This window comes from Hakea prostrata, chromosome 1 (assembly GCF_041222555.1).
Source record: "Hakea prostrata isolate BN-2017 chromosome 1, UWA_Hpros_2, whole genome shotgun sequence".
NCBI classification, from domain to species: domain Eukaryota; kingdom Viridiplantae; phylum Streptophyta; class Magnoliopsida; order Proteales; family Proteaceae; genus Hakea; species Hakea prostrata.
In genome coordinates this window covers 39,595,235-39,617,709 of record NC_142600.1, presented here as the reverse complement: position 1 = coordinate 39,617,709, position 22,475 = coordinate 39,595,235, and the positions used below count along the sequence as shown (strand labels likewise).

Genomic DNA, 22,475 nt, shown 5'->3' with positions numbered 1-22,475 from the left:
TTTAAACCTTGGTTATAATACTCACATTTATTTTCATTTTAGATTGCCTTTCTTCATCTTCAAAATGATTTTATACCTTTTCCAAGTGGATGTCTTTTTTTCTTTGGAGTTGTTCACGATCTGGCTGACACCTAAACCGACGAGTGAATAATGTAAGTGTAATCTTATATGTATGATACACTCAAGGTCATTCCTCCACTCTTATATCATACCCCAAAACTTCATTAATCTAGTCTATTCTAGGCTCCATATGAATTTTAATAGTCCAATAGAGCCTTAGTGCTTCATTTGACAAGAGTGTAGAATCAATATACTTGGATCAAACACTACACTCAGGACCTAAACTCATTAACCATATTCACATTTTGCCCCATTTTCAATCCAGCTTTGGGGCTTCCAGTTCTAAGACTAAGCTTCCATTCAATTTACAATTCCAGTAATTTAATCAAGTCAAAAAAGCCTTGGTATCATTGACTATAGATTCTGCATGATTGACCAGTTTGGTTCAACTATACACTCAGTATTTTTCATCGAAATCACATCACAAAATTTGGGGCTTTTGCTCACAAAGGTTCATCAGACCTAATTATGCAATAAATTTCATATTTGAACCATAATCTAAAGGTTGTTTCTGAATTGCCCAATTTCGGGTAATCCTTCAAAAATCAAGTTGAGGTTTTTACATGGCATGCAACTTGTGCTCACATAACCTCTATGATCTAATGTTGACTTGCACATACATAGTTCTAGCATGTGTATCATCATATTTTCTAAGAATCTTAGACCATGATTATCAATTTCATATATAATTCCTCCAATTAGAATATAAATCAAGAAATTCTAATCAAAATTAGGGAGGAGAAGCTTGTAGTCTTACCTTAAGAGACGAATTTGTAGCTCCTGTTTCTCTTCCGTCTTATGCTCCTCTCCTCCTCTCTCTTTCCTTAATTTTGCCCTCCATCCCTATTTATAGTGCTAGCCTTAAGCCATTGCTTATTTATTTCTTACTAATATTATATCTTATACAACGATTATTATTTTAGATTTCTCACTTTAATATATAATATTATATACAAATCTTATTACTCATCACCACCCAACCTCATTATCTTACACCCTCCCTTATATGTGGGGCATAATGGTGAGATGGGAGGTGGAGGGAGGTGAGCTGTCTCACCTCCTTGCCACCTCATGCTTCACTTATCATTGTAAACCCACCTTATCTACCTTATGTTAACAATAATAGATTAATGTAAATTTGGTTCTCATGACTTGTAGCTTATATATATAGCCTATGGTCCCACCAGTGTAGCCCCACTTGATTCTTGTGTGGGACTCATCCTTGAGTCCATTTATTGGTACTTTTGGGTTCATAAAATTATACTAATCATTCCGCACTTTCAATTCATTCTAATTACATCCATGTGGGCCTACACGTGGTATTGGGTTTCAATTAAAATACTGATTGGAATGCTATTCTATTTAAACTATCATTTAATTACACCTAAACCATTTGATTATCCCATCAAACAAACCATTGTAACACATGGTCCAACCAGCACGATCCTTTAATAATCTTGAATATAGAAGCATTAAAACACAATATTAAATAATAATATAAAAGATTCGGGGCATCACAGTTAGTCAACCGGCCAATAGCCCCTGACCAACTGCCACCTCAATTTTCGCACAAAAGTAGGGTTTTCAGCGTGGTTTGTCTGGGACATTTGCCTAACCTTGTAGCACAAGATGAGAGCTTTTTACCTAGGCTTGAGAACCTTCCAACCTCATTTTTTGTGTGTGAGAAATCCACTTTTCGAGTCCATCCGAGTTTGATCTAGACCTTTTTCCAAGGTCCTTTAAAGTGACTGAATCACCATCTGTATCATCCGCGTCCATGGATTTCAATCCTTATCCAATGGTCTCAACTCGGATGGCCTACAGTTGTCTTTTGCTAGAACTGCAAACTGTTGGACTTGCAAGTTAGATTCTTGAGTTAGAATTCTAGGGGATTTCACACTACTAGAGTATATGAAGTGGAACGCCAGATACGTAGTCATTGCCGACCCCACAAATTTAATCAAGACTCCATGGCCCATTTGAGATAGTAACCTATGTTTCTACCCTTGTACTTTGCCTACCACCCTCTCTTTCACATACTTGAAAAGCTGACACTTAGCAGTTAGCAATGCCAAAATTAGTGGGAAGACCCAAATACTTTGAAGGGCATGCATCATATCTCACCTTAACCACCCTTGAAATCCATCTTCAAAATCCAAGGGTAGTGTTAGGACTGAAAGTGATGGAGGATTTCTTCAAAGTTACATATTGGCCAATAACTAGACAATACAAATCAATAAAATGACACACTTGTTGGAGCCTCAACTCCAAGAAGAGAATGCAGTCATTTGCAAAGAGTAAATGGGTAACACTAGATGCTCTACCCTTACCCTAGTTCCTTTCACCAAATTATTAGACTCAGCATGTTGAATAACATAACATAACATCTGGGAGCACAATATAAACAAAAGAGGGGACAGTGGGTCTCCTTTCCAGATAGCCGTAGAAGGAGTAAATGATCCAACTTCCACACCACTGACCAATAGGCAATAATAAACAGAAGTAACACTTCATTATCAAATCCACCCACTTAATGGAAAAGCCTAATTGGAGAAAGGTAGCACAGATAAATGGCCACTCCAACCAGTCATAAGCCTTTTAAAAACAAAGATTCTTGCCCTTCTTTTGGTGCCTAATATAATGGAACAACTCATGGGCGACAATATATATACGTCGATTGGATGATTGGCAAGGGTAAATGATACCAAGGAGTAAGGTCTTCAATTTTTCAGAAAAGATCTTGGAGATCAACATCACCACCACTCCACGTAAACTAATCGGCTGGAAGTGCTCTAGTAACTCTTTAGGGATAAGGCACACATAAGTACAATTCAGCTCATCTGGAAGCACCCCATTAACAAAGAACTCCTAAATAAACTGGTATACATCATCCTTAGTTGTGCTCCAATACTTCTGAAAAAAGAGAAGAAATCCATCGAGCCTCGGAGCTTTCGATGGGGCCATGGATTTCAAAGCTTCATGAACCTCCATCTCGGTTGGGCATTTAACCGGTTCTTCATTTATCTGCTGTGACAACCTAATTGATACCTGCAAGTGCTTGGTCTAAGGCTCCTTGTGAAATACCTTCAGCTGATACACCCTCACTAAAGTGATTAACCAAAAGAGAGTTAAGCTGATCTTGATCTTCAGTCCACCTCCACCTGCAGCTTTAAAATTCCAATTCGCTGCCTCCTTTGAATGGTTGATTCGTGAAAGAACACCGAAGTTTTATCTCCATGTTGGATCCATTGCATCCTAGACTTCTGAAGCCAGATAATTTCTTGCCCAAGTACAGCATTCTCCTCTTCAATGTCATAATCATCTTCCCCTTAAGCAGTTGAATATTGGTTTGTGGATGGCCGAACTCAATTCTTATTCCACCTCTTCAATTCCCTCTTGCATCTATCCGGCTTAGTAATGAGAGGTTAAACATTTGCTACCACCTGAGTAGACCATGTTTTCTGAACAAACCTCTTACGTCTGGATCTAATCCACATTGGTTCAAATCGAAAGGGCCGAGCCCCTTTCACCTTACCTCCCTCAGAGTCCATAAGAAGAGGATTATGACCTGCACATACTACTGATCAAATAAAAGCAACAGTGTTCTTAGAGAGAACTTCCAAGCCTAATTAGCCTAAGCCCGATCCATTTTAATTGTGATGTTAGCATTTCCACTCCTGCTGTTCCAGGTGTAACATGATCCATGTGAACCCAGATCCATCAACCTACGTTGAGAAATCATATCCCTGAATCCTTGAATGTCCCTCTCTCCTTAACGATTTCCCCCAATCTTTCCGTGCCAACCAAAAAAGCTATTGAAGTCTGCATCAAAATCACTCAAAATTTTGCCATTCGCAATGACTAGGACTAGTGACCAAGTTTGGCTCTGATGATCCGCCTTGAGCGCGACACATTTTGTCCCTCAATTTTTTATCAAGGTTGAATTAGGATCTAGAGCTTATACACTCCCCCCACAAAAACAATAATAATAATAATTAGGATCTAGAGTGGTGTGGACGGCTAGCCGTGTCCTCAGTTCCCCCCTCCCACATGAAACTATGAACTGCTCTTTCGCGAACATGAGTGTCTGACCTGACCTGACCTGACCTAGTACAACCTCGCAGGGTCAAGATCAAACAGGTATTCAAGGGTCAGGGTTTGGATTTTGAAGAACTTCAACCATCCCACCAACCCAGATGCAGCTCTAACAAGGCATGTATCACAATTGGACTCGATCCACCAAGAATCTGGATTAATTGGAAGTTGACCTAGATAATCCTGAATCAACCCGTCGATTCCACTAATCTGATTCCGCATTTCAAACCATGGTAGCTTTGATGCAAAGATTTACTGCCGCTCAGGATATTGTCCAAAAGAGCAATGAACAAGAAAACCAACATAGCGGAGCTATATATATGGAATCAAATACAAGATCAAATATGTGAAGAATCGAATTCAAAGAAGTTGCACCCTCTCTAATACAAAATTAACAGCTTATTAACATTCTCAGACCTACCAATTCTTGTACACCAAAGTCATCTTCTGATTGTATATCCTGACATACAGACATCAACTTGGGTTAAAATGTCCAGATAACGCAACAAATCTTCCCCAACTGCTCTGGATTGTCCGCCACATCCGATGTAAAACATTCATAACATCGTTGTCAATTTTTCATTCCATTGCTGCCATGTTGTATCATAGCGCTGCCCTCATGGCTCCCCTTGCAGCCTCCTGCTTCATCTGTGCAGCCTTGCCACTACCACGGAAATACATGTATACTTGCTGCAAACCAGGGTACGAGAAATTCATCCAATAGTTAAACGAGGGAACAGACATGCATTAAATTCTTTTTTTCTTTCCCTTCGGGTGGGGAGAGAGCAAGGAAATAAAGTGTAAAGAATCCAGACCTGGATAACCCAAACACTGATGCATGACTCAAGGCAGAAGAATCCAAACCCAATGAAATAGAAAATCTGTGAAAATAAGTGGACATTAGCAGAATCTATTGAGGGAGCTAATTGAAGTTTGGAGAGCACAATTCCATCTGCAATACTCGAGTTCAGAAACCATGAATGAATCTCATGACTAAATCCAAGATCCATAAAGTTGAACATATAATAGACACACACACACACACACACACACATATATACTTCTAATATCTAATCCAATTAAAGGTTTATTCTCTTAACAAACCTCAACTTACCCCAACCAAAATATTGCTGCCAATAAGATTAATTGCAGGCAAGATACCCCTGTTCACAAGATTGGCAAATAAACATCATCAGCTATCCAGCAACCAGCAAAACATATCCGTGAAGACTAGAGAAAGAAACACAAAGGATCAACTATGATCTCAATCTAGATACTCTTCATTCACCATGGTGTCAACTACCAAACATTTTAACTGATTAAGTTTCATGCTTTGAAAATAAATTCAGGTTAAATAAAATTTCAGACAGCATAATAAATATAGATGAAAGAGTATTTAATTGAGAAGGGAAACAGAGAATATATAGAAGGGGATTTGACCTCTGGACCTTTGGTTCTCCACCAACTGGATCAGATCAGAATTTCTTAACCACCAGAGTTCTCACTCATTCTCTCTCACAGCAGCTTACCATCTCAATGGAAAAGGACAAGTCATATTCCCATTTGTCTAATCTTTGGGTTGGACTGCTTACCCAAAGTTACAAAGCAAATGGCAAACTTAAAACACAAACCCTCTAATCTGGTAAGGTCTTCAAATAAAATAACGACAGGCCCCTAATATCGCAGGTGTATACCTACAAGCATAGGACAGGAAGCAGGCGACATCACTGCACGAGCATCCTAGCAAACAACCCGTAGGGGCAGGTGACACTTGCTGATAGGGGAGCCGCCACACCCATGCAAAAAGGGGCAGACCAGAATGGGACAGAATGTGGGAGTAGCTGGACCAGTAGGATTGAAGAGAAGAGAGAGTGTATTAACAAGGATGACTGTTATATTCGGAAGAGTAGGAAACATAAAGAAGGGAATTTTGTAAAGGGCTGTTGCAAGGAAGACTTGCAGGGGGCGAGCAGAGAGCTCTCGGGAAGGCTGTAGGCGAATTATTGTAAAGGGCTGTTGCAAGGAAGACTTGCGGGGTGCGAGCAGAGAGCTCTTCGGGAAGGCTGTAGGCGAATTATCTTATCACTGTTTTAACAGAGTATCAACGGAGTTTTCTTGCTGAACTTATTCTGTAGTAATTACTCTGTTTTGCTGAAGATTTTGAATGAGTAAGAGTCACAGTACTAGATTCAGTCCAAGCTAAATGGTAATATATCATGGGATGTTATTGATGCAAAGATTTTAGGACTGCTATTGAATAGTATGGCCTACTAGATAGTTGACTTGGTTAACTTGGTCACCAATATCCACAAAGTAAAGGATTCATGGAATTATCTACATATGATATTCTAGTGCTAATAGTTTATCATGTATCTATGAGGTGTCACAGGAATTTTCTCATGCTGATTGGAAGGGTTGTTCGCTACTCCAGTATTGTGCAAACTAAAGAAAAATCTGCAAAGATTTTAAATCCCTACTTTCTATCAACCTGGATGTGAACCAGGTGCAGACCTAGAGAAAGCAGATGACCTTGGCAAAAATTGACTAGATTTGATCTAATTTGTTGAGGATGATGAGGTGCCCACTTTAGTTCTCAGGTCCTTCATGTTTCCCACGAGAATACTCAGGATCCTACTCCAATTGCAAGAGACAGTTCAGCCCTGGCTGTGAGAATGGAGTAGACCGTGGCCATACGAATACTAGTGCTCCAGGAAAAACACCTGGTTCAACCTTCAGGTCAAGGAGGTCCTGTTAGGACATGTCACTGTTGTGGAGAGCAAAGACACATTCAGAAACTTTATTCTCTGCTTCATAAGAAGCTTAGCAACCAACAGTTTGCCAGCTCAGTAGCAAGTACTGAGTTATCTATTTCAAAGCAAGCAAAGGCTGCGACAGTGTCAGAAGCTTGCTTGTCATATTTTGAGTTATCTCAAAGGTCCTGAGGAAAAAGGTCATGTTTATTGGTGTCATGGTTTGTATGAAATATTAATATTATGGGCTACAGTTATAGCATCAGAGGTTTACAGAAACATTCAACTTGTCATTAGTGAAAAAAGACTGCCTGATTTATACTGAAGTTGACACTATTAGGGTAAAGCTGCACAAAGGTCAAATAAAGGATAAGTCCTAAAAATGTAAAGATAAAGAAAAACAAGAGAGATAAAATAATAGAATGGAAGAGAGAAAAAGGGAGAAGAGATGAGAGAAGATAATCACACAAGACCATTGCTATTGCCCCATACTGGTACCAAAACTCTTCAATTAAATTAATTCATCAGATTTGAAAGAAAAAAAATGGGGACCTGTTTTCTTTTTCCAAGAGAAGAGGACTCCTTACCCAAAAAGTCTGTAATCTTAAAACTAAAACGAAACTCTAACTAGAACTCTAACTCTTTTAATGCTTGCTGACAAAAAGAAAAAATCCAAGATAAACTCAATGAGTGACCTAAATAAATAAATAGTTAAATCTCCAAAATAAATCTTAAAAGGCAGACCAAGTTCATCTTTCGCTGGATCACCCAAAGGTTTGGGCCAGTCCAAGGTATTGTTCCTGCATCATCTCCCTCAATGTTTAGAAAAACTTGACCAAATTTATGTGAACACAGGGACCCCCCCGGCCAAAACCTCAATTGGGACCCCCAGGTTGGCTCCAAAAAACCACCATAACCTGGCCAAACCCCTAGTTTGGGGGTATTTTGGACAATTTTCCCCTTTTTTAATCCTGGAATTATTTCCAAAATATTTCAGACGTTTAATTGGGTTTAAATTAGTAAGTTGAGTTGAGTTTGGTTGGGTTTTAATAGTTTCATTTTTATTCAAAGCTGTTTTGGATGAGTTCTAAGTTATCTTAAATTAGCATGTGCTTTTTAAGTCAACTTAATAGTTAATAGCATGTGTCCATTGATAGATTCCAAATCTACGGTTGAAGTCTTTAAGTGATTAGATTCCAGTTTAAGTGTTTTGGTCAAGAGGTGGGATCCCTGTTAATTAAGGATTCCCACCCCGAGTTAGAATCTTTTGCTATAAATAGTTAAACAGTCCATGTAATTTTCAGTCGCGATTATCAAATGAAAGTTATTAAGGACCGGGATTCCTGTTTTGAGAGCCATCAGCGGATTTTCAGAAAGGTTTCTTCAATATTCAGCATCTTAATTCAAGTTCCTTCAAGATCAAGCAATTCTCTGCAGTCTTCAGCCAATTCCAGCAATCATTAATCTTCCACAGTAGCTAATCCAATCACGAAAGGCTTTCAATCAAGTACACACCCCCTACCCTTTCCCCACCTTCCCAAGGCCCATCATACCCAGCCCCTGCCCCTCCCTTGCACTGCACAACATTCCCCACCCCCTGCCCTTGCTGCCACACCTGTGCAGCAACAGCCCTAGGCCCCTACAACTACCCCAGCCCCCCAACCTTGTTGGACACCTTCCCACCCCGTCCCTGCCCTAGGACCCTCCTCCCTTCCCTCCCAATCCTCTCGGACTCTCTCTCAATATATCTCTTACTTGCAGCAGAAAAACAGAAAAGAAAAAGAGAGAGAGAAGAAAAAGAAAAGAGAAGAAAGAACAAAAGAAAAGAAAAGAATAAAGAAACAAAAGAGAGGTCACAAGAAAGAAAATCCTTACCTTTCAAGATCCAACCCATATCCATTACATCTTCATTCAATTTGGATTTGTTAAAACCTTAAAACCTTCCCATACCCAAACACAGGTTTCCATTACCATTCCCATCTTCCTTAGTAATATTTAGATATCCTACCACCTAGTAAATGCTCCATCACAATCCCTAGTTTTTCCCTTTTTCCAAAAACCCTTCCCACATGATTTTGAATTGACCCATAGCCATCCTTTCCACAATCTAAAAATTATTTAGATTCTTTTCTACCAATCTTGGGCATTCCATAATATTTTTACCTTATTTTCTGGAAGACTCTGATCAATCCTGAATTCTAGGGAATCTACCCAAGAATCCCTAAACCTAGAATTGGATTTACATCACACATGCTTTAGAAAATGAGAGGAATAACATCACTCGGTCTGCATTCACAAACTGGCTTTGATGGGACACTGATCCAGTGCACCTGACAATGTAATATTAGGTAACTGAAAATCAGAAGCTTTTTCAGTTACTTAGGCTTCTACAACAACAAGGAAATACAATAAGATAGAAACTATATGACACCTATATCCCAAACCACAACCACCAACCCCCCCCCCCCCCAAAAAAAAAAAAAAAGGAGAAAGGAAAAGGCATACAATGGCCAAATAAGGGGTTGGGAGTAGAACACATTTTTTGTCATGCTTACATAACCATGACTTCAACACATAAAGTGATAAAACAAATACAAAGAATTGTAGAACGTCCAACTACAAATTGACCTGCTTGTCCTATCTACTAATTGCTTACAAGCACTAACTACATCTGAAACATACTCGACAAATCTAATCTAAGCCAAAAGTAACAGGAATTCAGTGATCTGCGAAATAACTTTATTTTAAGTGTAAAGTAGCCCCCACTGAGGGAATAACAGGTAATAATATAAAGCAGAACTTACGTGAGAGAATCCCCCTTAAAAACAACAGGAGGAGCAACTGCAGCAAATATACAGAATACGATGTGAATCTGCACCACCAAAACAAAGAAAAACAGGTGAAGGTCTGTTCCATATGTTCTCAAATGCAGAAAGTTGGTAAAATAAGATACTGGTGTAAACTGTTACCAGGTAAAACATGAAAAACCACCCAAACTTTAGCGCACTTTCGTTCCTGAAAAGGATAAAATGAAAAAAGCAAGGCAAGCAATGTGATTATACAAGTACAACACAACTTTAGCAATCCCAATAAGACGACACTAAGGATCTTGCTGATGGGCAGTTAAAATATAACAAACAAAGAGCCATAGATAATTTTCCAACATGAGAGGGAAAGAAGAAGAAAAAAAAAAAGCAGCAGATAGGGTGCTGCTTGATCCTATCACCAAGGAAGTAACACCCAACATTCACCAAGTAAACAACTTACAGTGATAAGATCCTCAAAACTATTCTCAGGATCCTTACTACATAATATCAAAGCAAATGCAACAGGTAAAATGGCTATGATCATTAGAATGGGTAAATCATTCACTCGTAGAACACGTATAGGAAAAACCCAGTGATGATTCCTACTAAATTTAGAAGTCTACTACTTCTACAGCAATCCAGTTTATGGACAAAATGAATGTGAAGATAAACTTTTGTAATAAAAATCATAGAAAATAAGTACTCAATTACCTCATAGCACGATAAAGAGGACGATACCACAGCACATATGCTCCTGGCACTGCCGATATAAAATATATAATGGCAAGAAACCAGATAGTCACACCTAAAGCACCAGACAGGACAAATCAAAGTCAAGCAATATAGAATGCTAAAACACACACACACACACACACACACATATATATATATGACTTCCGAAACTAACTTTCTCCCTTGATCCACGCTGTGGTAACTGCTACAATATTCCATAACAAGCAAGCTGCCAAACCTGTATGTTCAATATTGTAAATAAACAAAGTCCAACAAGAAAACCTTAAAAACTTAATGGTAAACAAAACATGTAACATTTAAGGTTATAGCTGAAACTCTTTAAAAACAAAAACAATAAATACATTCTCGAAGTACAATGCTTCACCATCAGATAAACAATTTGTAATGGCAGCATAGAGTTCCACAAAGTAACTGCACAAACATTAGTTCAAGTAAGAGAGCGAGACGATGCACCACAGGAAGGTCCAATTATATGTACAAGCCCCCATGGGAAAAGAACCTGAAGGCAAATTTTCTTAGTAATTAACTTCAACCTACGCAAACACATTGTGATGCCAGCATCCAGAATATCTATACAACCTTAGAGAGAGAGAGAGAGAGAGAGAGAGAGAGAGAGAGAGAGAGAGAGAATGCACAGCAGGATTTCAAAAAGAGAAGGAACTGTAGGAAGGGTTCCAATGACAGCACCAGCACCAGCAATGTGTTTCCAACCATTTGAGTTCACAAACAACTCTTAGGGGGGAAAAAAGATTTTTCATTCCCACCTCCAGAAAATGCTTTAGAAATAGTTTTATAACTTTTTTGGCTTACATCCTTTTCTAACAAGATATGACAGGGCCAGTTAGGAGAGGGGAAGAAATATAAGAATGGGATACCCAAGTGGCAGGAGAGAGGAAAAATCGCACACGGGTGTCTCTGTGTTTTATTTTCTTCTATTTTGTTTCTTTTATTAGTGGTGGGGGTTTTTTCCCTCTTTGTGGGGTTAAGTTGTTCAAGAAGATCACTTGGCCACAATGGCACTTGCATACCACCTCAATATAAGATTCTAAAACGAACTGCATAATAGGTTTATAACTGAATGATTACAAAATATTAATAAATCATAGCATTTTTATTCACTCTGAAATTGAAATAAAATCCTAATGCAACTCTATACAAATTAACTATTTAAACTAAAATAAAAAACTATTAGACAGCAAATAAAAAACCTAATAAATAAAGTAACTAAATCCTGGGTTCTCTTCAATATTAATTTTGTTTTTTGTTTTTGACACAAATGCTTTTGCAGATGTTTGGCATTATTAATGGACACTACTTATATTTAAGACGTATCAGAATAATAGAAAATCTTTAACAGAGTCCAGACCAATCCCTGTCTTTTTGCTAAAAATGGTTCTATCATGTTTGCCCCCAACGTTAGTGAACAAGTACAGCATCTCCCTTTCCACCAAAAAAAGGCATTATTGAGCGCGTCAGATTTGAGTTGCAAGGCCAAAAGATGGATCATGGCATTAGACATGTGGTTCGGGGGTTATGGCATGTGCATCATGGGGTTTCTGAAAAATTGCCGAAGAATTCAAAACCTACATATATTTCCTACCTTTCCTACTAGTTCAGTTTCTTGTCGGGAACTACCTAAGATGATGTACCTTACTAGTGGTGAGGGCTGACTAACCAAGATCTGCAACAGAACCACAACTCAAATGGGATGAAAAATTAGGCACCGCAGAGGTTTTGGTGAGGGTAGCCTCGAATGGATGGTTGGCTATGGATTTGGACAGTGTGATAATGAAAGATCAGAGGGGCTGTGTTTGGACTCGCCAATCTGGACAGAAAATTCCTTATGGAGTTCTATGTGGTAAAATCCTTGAGATGGGGAATATGGATCTTTAACAATGGGCATTATGGATCTTTAACAATGGGATGATGCCACAACTTGGATCAAGTCTACTTGGGTAAGTGTAGGTATTGTCCTCATGTTTGGCAGGATTTTGCCAGGTAGTTTAATGAATATTCAAATTGTTCATTTCACAGGGTTTAAAGACCTTGAAACATTGCCAAAATTCATGTTGTCTATTAGAAACAGGCTGACCTCCTTACTTCTCTCATGGAGTCATGAACCTCATGGTACAATCCTCATCCCGATGAGCGCCCCCCCCCCCCCCCAAAAAAAAAATCCTCATCCAGAGGAGAAAAATGTAAGACTGGTGCCAAGACTCAAGAATTGCATGTTTTAGTGTTCAGGAGCGAGAGGATAGGCCAGGGGCTTAGATCACAGGTCAGCGGGCAAGTGTCCGCAATTTGGCCTAATTCTGATGAGAGAATTGGGGTTTCTTTAATTGTGGTTAAGACAAGAGTTGGATGAAGAAATTAGGGGTCAAGAACAAAAGGCAATGGCGAAGAACTGGACAAGAAGGCGACGGCATAGAACTGGACCACCAACTAACCTTCTGTAGGTCCTGATCTTCCATGGATGTAGTTATTTAATGGCCATGGCAAACTGAATCCACGATAACAGAAAGTTCTTGGACAGTAACACCAAGGATTCCAGGCTTCTCAATTCTACCACCAAGCAACTAGATCTAAGTTAGGACACTTGGATCAAATCTCAGAGAGGACCAGCAAGAGCTCATAAGCAATTTTTGGTGATCAGGTTGTTTGTATTCATCCCATCAATGGGGGTATTTAAAAGGGGCTAAACAGCCTTACCTTGGGAATCCTAATTGAATTAGGCTTGGGCAACCTAAACAAAATTAAAATATAACTCTACTCCCCTTATAACTTGCATGAACATCTACTTAAAAGCCTTAACTGACTAAGAAACGACTATATTGTCCTATCAACTATACTGGACCAAAGTGCATTAAAATGAACCAAATGAACCATGCATAATTATCAGGTTCTTTTATTCATCCCATCAGTGATGTACTTATAACAGGCTAGACAGCCTTGCCATGCAGTCCTAAATCAGAAATCGTAAACAAAACTAAAGTATTACTCTACCCTTCTTGTAACTTGAGTGGGGGAAAAATCCTTAACAGACTAAAAAGATAATGAGAAGACTATTCTGTCCTCAAATTGGACCAAAATTAAATTAAAATGATCCAATTGGACCAAGCCTAACTGAAGTTCATACAAATGGTAAAAGCCGTGGAATACTCTATATACTACTGCTATTGCAAGGCAGCAACCTCTACAGTCCTGTTTGAGCCACTGCTTGCATATGGCAAGCCTGCATCAGGAGCAACCTATGTTTAAATTGCTGGGTTCGAGTTCTGTTGTAGCAAATTGTAGGGTTTGTCAAAGTGCTATTTTTCATTAATAAGTAATTACTAACTTTCGTAGTTCATTTTTTTTGAAACTACAAGTGATAGAAATTCCAGTTCCTTATTTTAGCGAAGTAGGTTTTTTTTTTTTTTGGGCTTGCCTTAATGCTGACAACTAAATCCACCCTAGTAGTCAGTCACCACTGGTTGGTTATGTTATAGGTTAAAAATATTCTAAATACCCAAAACATCCGTTGCAGATGTAGTAAACTAACCAGATTACATTGGAGAAGTTAAAACCCCTTTCCCTTTCACCTTCTTCTTCATCTTGGCTATTCATAGACATAGTATAGCCACCTCGTCCTACAACTAGGGAAGACAAAGCACGTTGATATAATAGAGAAGTTTGAATGTGATCCTATTAGCCTTTGACCATAGTAAAGGGTTTTTCCCTACACTTTGCTGCAGTTGCTATTGGAATTAGCACATGCTGAAGAAGGCAAGGCAATCAGGTGGTTGCAATATGAATGAGTAATCCTAACCAGCAACCCTCCCCTACAAAATAAATCAGTTTTATCTTTCAATCCCTTTGCATTCGAAACTAAATGCAGGATCATCTGGGATTTAGGAAGTAGAGTTTGCTCTCCACCATTACAGTTCAGCCTGCAGGGAAGCCATCAGGGAAGGGAGTGGAGGTTGCAGGGTAGAGGGTTCAATCAGCTGGATGAGTTGCGAGGTGAGACCAATTCTGAAGATTCTGGCGACAGAAGATGACGACAGCTAGGGACCTAGAATGGACTAGAGAAAGGGTTGCAATGGCTCTGGAATGAGGGGGAGGAGGATAAGCGCAGGACCCATTGAGGTGGATAAGCTGAAGAAAGCTTTAAATACTTGGGATCAACCATCAATAAAGATGGCAATATACAGGATGATGTTGCACAAAGAATTAAAGTGATATGGATGAAGTGGAGAGCCATCTGGGAATATTATGCGATAAACACATGCCTACTAAAAGAAAATTTCCAAAGGACTATAATAAATACAAAAGGGTGTAGTAGAGAGGAGGATTTTGAAGAGATACGTGGCATGATCAAGAGAGACATTGTAAGAAATAACCATATTTGAAACAATTTGAGGAACCCAACCCTAGATAAGCTCTATGAGAGCCATTTGAGATGGTATGGTCACGTACAATTGAAGACCAATAGAGGCATCATAAAGGAGAGTGACTAGATTTAGTTAGATAGAGGTAAACATGGAAGGAGCACACATAAAATAACCATTGGAGAGGTGGTCAGAAAAGGGCTTGATCCTAGCATGACCACAAATAAAGTATATTGGAGGGTAAAAATCCATGTAACCCACCCCTGTGGAGGAATGTCCCTAGGATGCTAGCATGCTGCTACTGTTACTACTTTGACTTTTTTCCTGTACTTTTTTTATATACTTCTGTACCTCACATATTTCTATTACAGTCGCAGCCTCTTTTAGATCCAAGCAGCCAACCCCAGCAACCAGCTGAGAACACAATGACAATGATGTCCCAATTTCCTACACATATGACAACAGCTCATGAACCACAGCTGTAGAAAACTTACGTATCTGGATAGTATCAAAACCATAGACATACCTGCATTTTTGAAAAACGAAACAGAAAACCAAATATTTTAGAGAAGTAATATGTTTCGACCGAAACAATACAAAATTTCGGTTGACACGATCCAAAATTTTGTATCGGGCCAAAATGATACCATCCGTGTTATAAAAATCTATCCTATCGACCGAATCACCTCTCCAAATTTTGACACCAAACCCCTTTTTTTCCCATTTCTCTTGCATTCTACCCTCTTTTCACCTCATTTTAGCAACTCCTTTGCATTCCTTCTTCAATCTTGTTCCTCCATTGTTGAGTTTTTTAGAATCAAAGAAGGTGAGTTAATAAACTTCTCCATTTTTTTTTTGTTTTGTTTGTGGTTTAAATCAACTTAGATTGCTTTCAAATTAAAGTATGTCTAGTCTATAGTGTTAATCTATGACTTTGTGGTGTCAAAAATAATTTTTAGTTCTTCCTAGTATTTTTTTTTTATTAAAAATTATTTTGTAAATTATATATATTGCTAAAAATGTATAGTGTATACTTGTATGGTAAATTAATGTATGTGAGACACCATATTGCTATAATGGTGTTGAATCAAATTTTTTGCAATTAATTATCTATTTTTACTATATTTAATATATATATTTAAATATTTCAAAAAATATTAAATATATATTAAAAAAAACTAATTAATTTATGTTTTGGGGAGAGTATTAGTAGAAGCATGTATGCAATTTTTCAAGCATGTTGTGGAGCTTTTTAAGATAATTAGTGTGTATTTTATATATTTTTTAAATTATTTAGATATTAAAAAATACTTAATTATTTTTTTATACTTAAAAATAGGAGATTGTTATTAGAAGCATGGATGTAATTTTTTGGAGTATATTATGGAGCTTTTCAAGATACTTAGTGTGTATTTCTTGTATCAAGCACTCTCTTTCAAAGATGTCAAACATAACTTGGAAACACGAGAAGCCACTGACAACTGATAGGAAGAAGAGCAAATGTAATTACTGCTAAGGAAGATAATTTGACCGAAATAGGAATTTTGACCTTGCAAAGGACCGAAATTTCGATGTATCGGTCGAAACTGACACTTTTTTTCTGGAAATTGGAACTTCAATTTAGGGCCTCATGTGGACTCAAAATGATTTGGATTCTTGCAAACTACATATTGCAAGCATAATAAACACAATGGAACTAGTATTTTGCCAAAAAAAAAAAAAACATTGAAAATTTATCATTCAAGTATACTAACAAATGATTGGTTCCGACAAGTGCAAATTGTATTGCATACAGGCATAGAATCATCAGCATACATGAATTGTTTGTTAGAATGGTTACATATACAAGAAGTCAACAAAATAAAATGACCGACTAGATCAAGTGATGGTATTTCACATATATTAAGTTGAAGCTTACATATCATATATACATAAAATAAAAATACATAATTTTAGAAAATAATTATTAAAATCAAAGAAAAAATGGTAGCAAATAATAAAAAGATAAGTTTAAAAAAACACAATAATAGATCACAGTCCTAAGCTAAACATATATTAATTTCAAGGCAATACAAGATCATTTAAGGCAACCAAAAAAAAAAAAAGAGGGAAGTTTAGAACTATTGGGTATGGCCAATGCTTCACATTCTATTGTTGCCAGAGTTTCCTCTATAACTGTTGTGGAACTTAAGAGATTTTGGAGGCAAAGAAATGAGCAAAAGAGGTATTTGAAGGCAAAGAAATAGTGGAAATTAGGTGAAAATGGGATAGAAATCAACAAAAACTAAGGAAAAACAAGTTAGGATGTTGAAATGGTCGAAATTTCGGTCGAACCTCCGAAATGGTCGAAATTTGACACTTTTCTGAAATAATTGGAATTTCGTTTCGTTTTTTAAAAATGCAGACATTTCAACCGAAATTTCGACAATGTCAATCAAATTTTCTTCTATGATTACTGCAAGAAACAAATAGGATTGGGGCCACTAAACTAAAGGTGCATCTAGTTGGGGGAAACAGTAGTAAGATGCAAAAATGTGCACTCAGAGGTCAAAAAAGCAATAGCCTCATACTTGGGTGGGGGGAAGAAAAAGAGGAAAGAGAAAAGAACACAAAGGGAGGAGCTCGAGGATTCATGCCTAGATTACACTCCAGAGCAAAAAGAGTAGGATTTTGATCTAGAGGAGCCAAAAGAGTATGGATGTGAAGCATCCAAATACATGAGGAGGGCGATGATGATGAGTAGGGAGCAGCAAAGGGTTGACAACATGAAGATGCAACAGAGAGATTGAGGGTCCTCTAAAGAACCAGCAGGTATGGGAGGCACGCGCAGCTCCCAAGTCCTTATGAGGAGGAGTTAGAGTGTGAGGGAGAAGATTCCTATCTCACGGGCCCCAACAAGGGATCGAGCTTCGTTAGCACATTCTACAAATCTGAATCTTGAGATTCCTCGTAATGATCTGGCCCTATTTAGAAGGCCTAAGCACAAGCAAAGAAAGTTGAAGCACTTATGGGGGTGTGTGAAGGAGAAAGTGGGGATGGCTTTTTCCAAATCGTCTATGTACCATAGTATTCCAGCAAATACAGCCCAAGTGCTCTACTATAGGGATATGATTGAGGAGATAGGCAGGGCTGGGAGTAGTGTACAAGGGCCCACTCCATATGAGATATTCAATGTCTATTTGCCTAAGCATAAGACTTAAATAAGTATATTAATGTATTAAAGCCCATGTGGAATTATTATGGAGTGACTATAATGGCAAATGGTTCAACTAGTCCCACTAAACAGTCTATCATCAATTTCATATTGAATTGTGATGGGAGGACAGTGTTCCTTAAGTCAGTAGATGCATCAACTGAGAATAAGGATGCAAAATACATTTATAAATTATTAAAACAAGTGGTGAAGGAGGTTGGAGTGGAGAATGTGATCCAAGTTGTGACTGATAATGGCTCCAACTACAAGAAAGTTGGGTTGATGATGTAAGGGAACCCCAGGTATCAAAACATGCTCCTACTTCTAGTACTAATTTTCATTTTTAAAGACATATATTTACATTACATGTACATTGTACAGCTTTGTATTGATGCCTTGACGGATGGACATATATAGGCTCTTTTGGACTCCATGTGCTACTCACTACATTGAGTTAATGCTAAAGGACATCAGAAAGGTCAAGCTTGTGAAGAAGACCGTGGAACAAGCCCGACAAGTTAGCACCTTCATCTATAACCACACATATGCATTAAAAGATGATGAGGGACAACTGTCTGTCAGCTTAGTGAGGTAAGGCAAAACTAGATTTCCTACCAATTGGATAGCACTGCAGAGCTTTGTGAGTAGGAAGATTGGCCTTAGGAGCATATTTTCATCAAAGCAGTGGTTTAACTAAGAGGGTTCTTCATCCATAGGAGCAAGGAGAACACAACTGACAATACTCGATGACAGTTTCTGGCATAATATAAGGATACTGGTGAAGATGCTTGAGCCTTTGGTAAATGTGTTGAGGATGGTAGATCAACAAAGAAGACCTACTCTACCACACATATAGGCTGCAGCAAATAGGATGAAGCAACAAGTTGCTTAGGTCTACCATACATATGGGTGAAGATGCTTAAGCCTTTGGTGCATGTGTTGAGGATGGTAGATTAATAGAGAAGACCTACTCTACCACACATATGGGCTGCAGCAGATATGATGAAGCAGCAAGTTGCTCAGGTCTACCCACAAGGTAACAAGAAAATCCTCAACATCATCCAAGTTAGATAAAAGTCTATGTTACAGCATCCACTACATAAGGCTGGTTAGTTGTCAAGTTTAGGAATCAATTTAATTTTCGTTATGTTATCACACTATTAAGTATTGACTATTCCCTCTTATTTTTGCTTTTTCTTACACAACGTACTACTCAAATTCCAAGTACCATTTGAAAGACAATCTTGGGATGAGACAAGATTTGATGGATGCCGTCCAAACTATAGTAGAGAAGTTGGAACCAGATCCATCTAAACAAGCGATCATCCTTATGGAGGTGAGATAATGATTTGATATTCATAGTTCATAGTTTTATACTAAGTTATTATTAAACTAGTTTGTTTTTTTTTTTTTTTTTTTAATTAGATAAAGGCACTTAGGGATGCCACTGGGAGTTTCAGTGGTTCCGTGGCCGTATCAAGATGGCAATCCGGCCATGTGGGTAAGTTAATTAAAATATATAGGGCAAGTTAATTCATTATATATTTTAATTAATTATATTCCATTTTTAGCTTAGTTATTAAGTATATAATAACTAGGATCTATATTTGTTGCAATTGAATGGTGGTTGCAATTTGGACGTGACTCACCCCACTTGGGTAAGATTGCAAGCAAAGTGCTCTCCCAAACGTGTTCTCTACTTGGTTGTGCGCAAAATTAGAGCACCTTCAGCCTCATCCACTCAAAGAGGGGCAACCGATTGGGTGTGAAACGTCTAGAGGACCTTATCTACTTACACTATAATATGAGACTAAGGGAAGATCATATTAGACAGGGGTTGAACAGAGAGAGTAACCATATTGAGTTGGCCGACATATTCTAGATGGATGATGATGATAAACAAAAAGTTAACTAGATCAGGGACAGTGGAGAGTCCTTGCTGGATGAGGAGGGAGGTCATCCTAGTAAACAGATTGCAGAGGAGATGGGGGTTGATGTGGCAGACTTCATAGCCCAGGAGGGGAGTGCACATGCAACGCCCGCCCTTCCGTTCACCACACCCTAGTGCATCCACTCAGAGTGAGGATTTGATTGTCTAGTCTGACACAAAGGATGATGCAATTCAGGCACCCCCCCCCCACGACGACGATGATGACAATGATAATGATGATGGAGGGGATGAGGAGGGTGTTGGACCTCATGATCAAGATTCAACTAATCCTTAAGACAGACCACCACAACCACCAGCACTAGCACCAGCACCAGTAGTATGTGAGAGTCAGGAAGCGGGAGGATGACCACCGAAATTCACAGGCGAGAATCAGTTCACCCATGTGACATAGGATTCAAGCCATACTGAAGCTACATCTCGAGGCAAAAATGTTTCCTCTACATATTCGAGGTAGGGGAAAGGGAGACAACATGAATATATCACGGAGGATATGCCATCATATGGGTCTTACCGTCCGGCTGATGTAGAGAGCTTGGTGGGATCTATGAGATCGATGAGCATAAATGATTCCAAAGACTCCACCTCTAAAAGATCCAGATGGCATAACCCTACAGAGTCCTCATATGATACTGTCGTGGAAAGTATTGGTTCTACAAGGTTGACTTATGGAGCTTATGGTGTTTCTCCTGGTTGTCAGACTTAGGATCAGCCACTAGTGGAGCCTTATGGTCATGAAGGTTATGAAGCTTATGGTGTCCTTCCCATTGTCACCTATCGAAGTTAGCCACTGGAACATTATTGTCAGTATGGAGCTTATGGTGTCTCTGCCCTTGCTGACAACCAAAGCGTTTCTTCATTTGTTGAGCAAATCTTCCACTCTATACCATAGCCACCACCAGCCTTCCCATATGAAATTGAGCCAATTTCTTATCCAAAGATTCACAACTTCCCACCATTGGGACATCTTAGGCATGTGGATGAGGCCGCATATAGAGTTGCAGTTGCCAACTATGTCGACAACTATATGGGGAAAACATCATAGGACTTGTATTGTCATTTGTATGGGGTGCAAAGGGAAGAGGGAGATATGGAATAGAGTAGACTTGTAATTGGTAATATTCTCGCTTCTTCTCATATATACTATATACTTGAATGTTACATTTTCAATGGGATTTTTTTTGGTAAACTAGTAGTTCCATAGTGTTTATTATGCTTGAAATGGGTAGTATGCAAGAATCCAGATCATTTTGAGTCCATATGAGGCCCGAAACTAAAATTCAAAACTTCAGTAAAAAAATCACAAGTTTCGAAACTTTGGAACTTCGACCTTTTCCTAGGTCGAGATTCCTGTTTTAAGGACCGAAAATTCTTCCATGATCAAAACAAGATACTATGAAGCTAGTTTCACTTCAAACATCTGGCCGGTTTTCCTCACAAAACAAATTCACTTACAAAAGATTCCTACGGTATCTAAACAGAAGATTGCATAAAGTACCTATCTATTATATAAGGAAGACTTAAGTAATATAAAAACTTTGAAAAATAGAAGGTTACATACCCAACAGCGTTGTGAAAGCAACTATCTATTATATAAGGAAGACTTAAGTAATATAAAAACTTTGAAAAATAGAAGGTTACATACCCAACAGCGTTGTGAAAGCAACATACTGTATCCTTTGCAGGTGAATTGGTATTTCATTTGCAATATCATGGTGAATAATGGGGAAAAATGGAGGCCAATTTTTCTCCTCTAAGACAATACCAGCTGCCAACCAGAATAGAGAAGTCAAATGGGAGATCAAACAGAGTAGCACATTCATGATACCTCCAGTCCAGGCTCAATAGAATGACACCAATATATGACTAGAAAGATCAACTAATAAAAACATTAGTACCTCGTGCTGCAGCATCTTCCCTCCTTTTCAGTTCCTATAAGCATTAAGACGGCTGATTAGAATTTGTTATTATCGCCCCAAAAAAAATGCCAAAAAAGCTTAGCTGTTAACCATCCATTAATCATATAAGGAAAGCAAATTGACAGGAAAAAAAGTAGAGAAAGAAAAAGAATATATGGAAAAGTAAACATATCACTAACTAGCAGCAAGCTTAAAAATACATATGTCCCACATAATAGCCAAGATGCAGAATATAATGGAGATCTTACACAAACCAATTATATCATTAATACATATGAACATTTCAAACAGAGCTAACCGCAAAACTCCTATCAAAAGCCAAGATTGATTATTTCTAAACCATAGCCTAATACATGAGTACATTTAAGCTAACGAAATGATGAAATACCCAATGAACAGTAGATATTTAAAATCAAGACTCTTATCAGTTCTTACATAGACATGGAAATCAATGATCAAATTGGAGGTAGTACCTCCACAAGCCAAACTCACATTTCACTGCAAGTTCATAGCTTCCTGA

At 38.3% G+C, this 22,475-nt stretch overlaps 1 protein-coding gene across 1 annotated transcript in view; it reads right to left on the bottom strand.

Annotated features, from left to right (window-relative positions):
* Nucleotides 1-4,790: 4,790 nt before the first annotated feature.
* The window catches only part of LOC149028928 (secretory carrier-associated membrane protein 1-like), a 43,507-nt gene continuing 25,822 nt past the window's right edge, over nucleotides 4,791-22,475 (bottom strand). The window contains exons 5-13 of the mRNA XM_089139478.1: nucleotides 21,935-21,968; nucleotides 21,682-21,804; nucleotides 10,680-10,742; nucleotides 10,484-10,577; nucleotides 9,935-9,980; nucleotides 9,770-9,837; nucleotides 5,330-5,378; nucleotides 5,031-5,096; nucleotides 4,791-4,905 (exon numbers count right to left, since the gene is read on the bottom strand). Of these exons, the coding sequence (XP_088995604.1) occupies nucleotides 4,819-4,905; nucleotides 5,031-5,096; nucleotides 5,330-5,378; nucleotides 9,770-9,837; nucleotides 9,935-9,980; nucleotides 10,484-10,577; nucleotides 10,680-10,742; nucleotides 21,682-21,804; nucleotides 21,935-21,968 (630 nt within the window). The 3' untranslated portion in view covers nucleotides 4,791-4,818. The remainder of the gene's footprint in view (nucleotides 4,906-5,030; nucleotides 5,097-5,329; nucleotides 5,379-9,769; nucleotides 9,838-9,934; nucleotides 9,981-10,483; nucleotides 10,578-10,679; nucleotides 10,743-21,681; nucleotides 21,805-21,934; nucleotides 21,969-22,475) is intronic.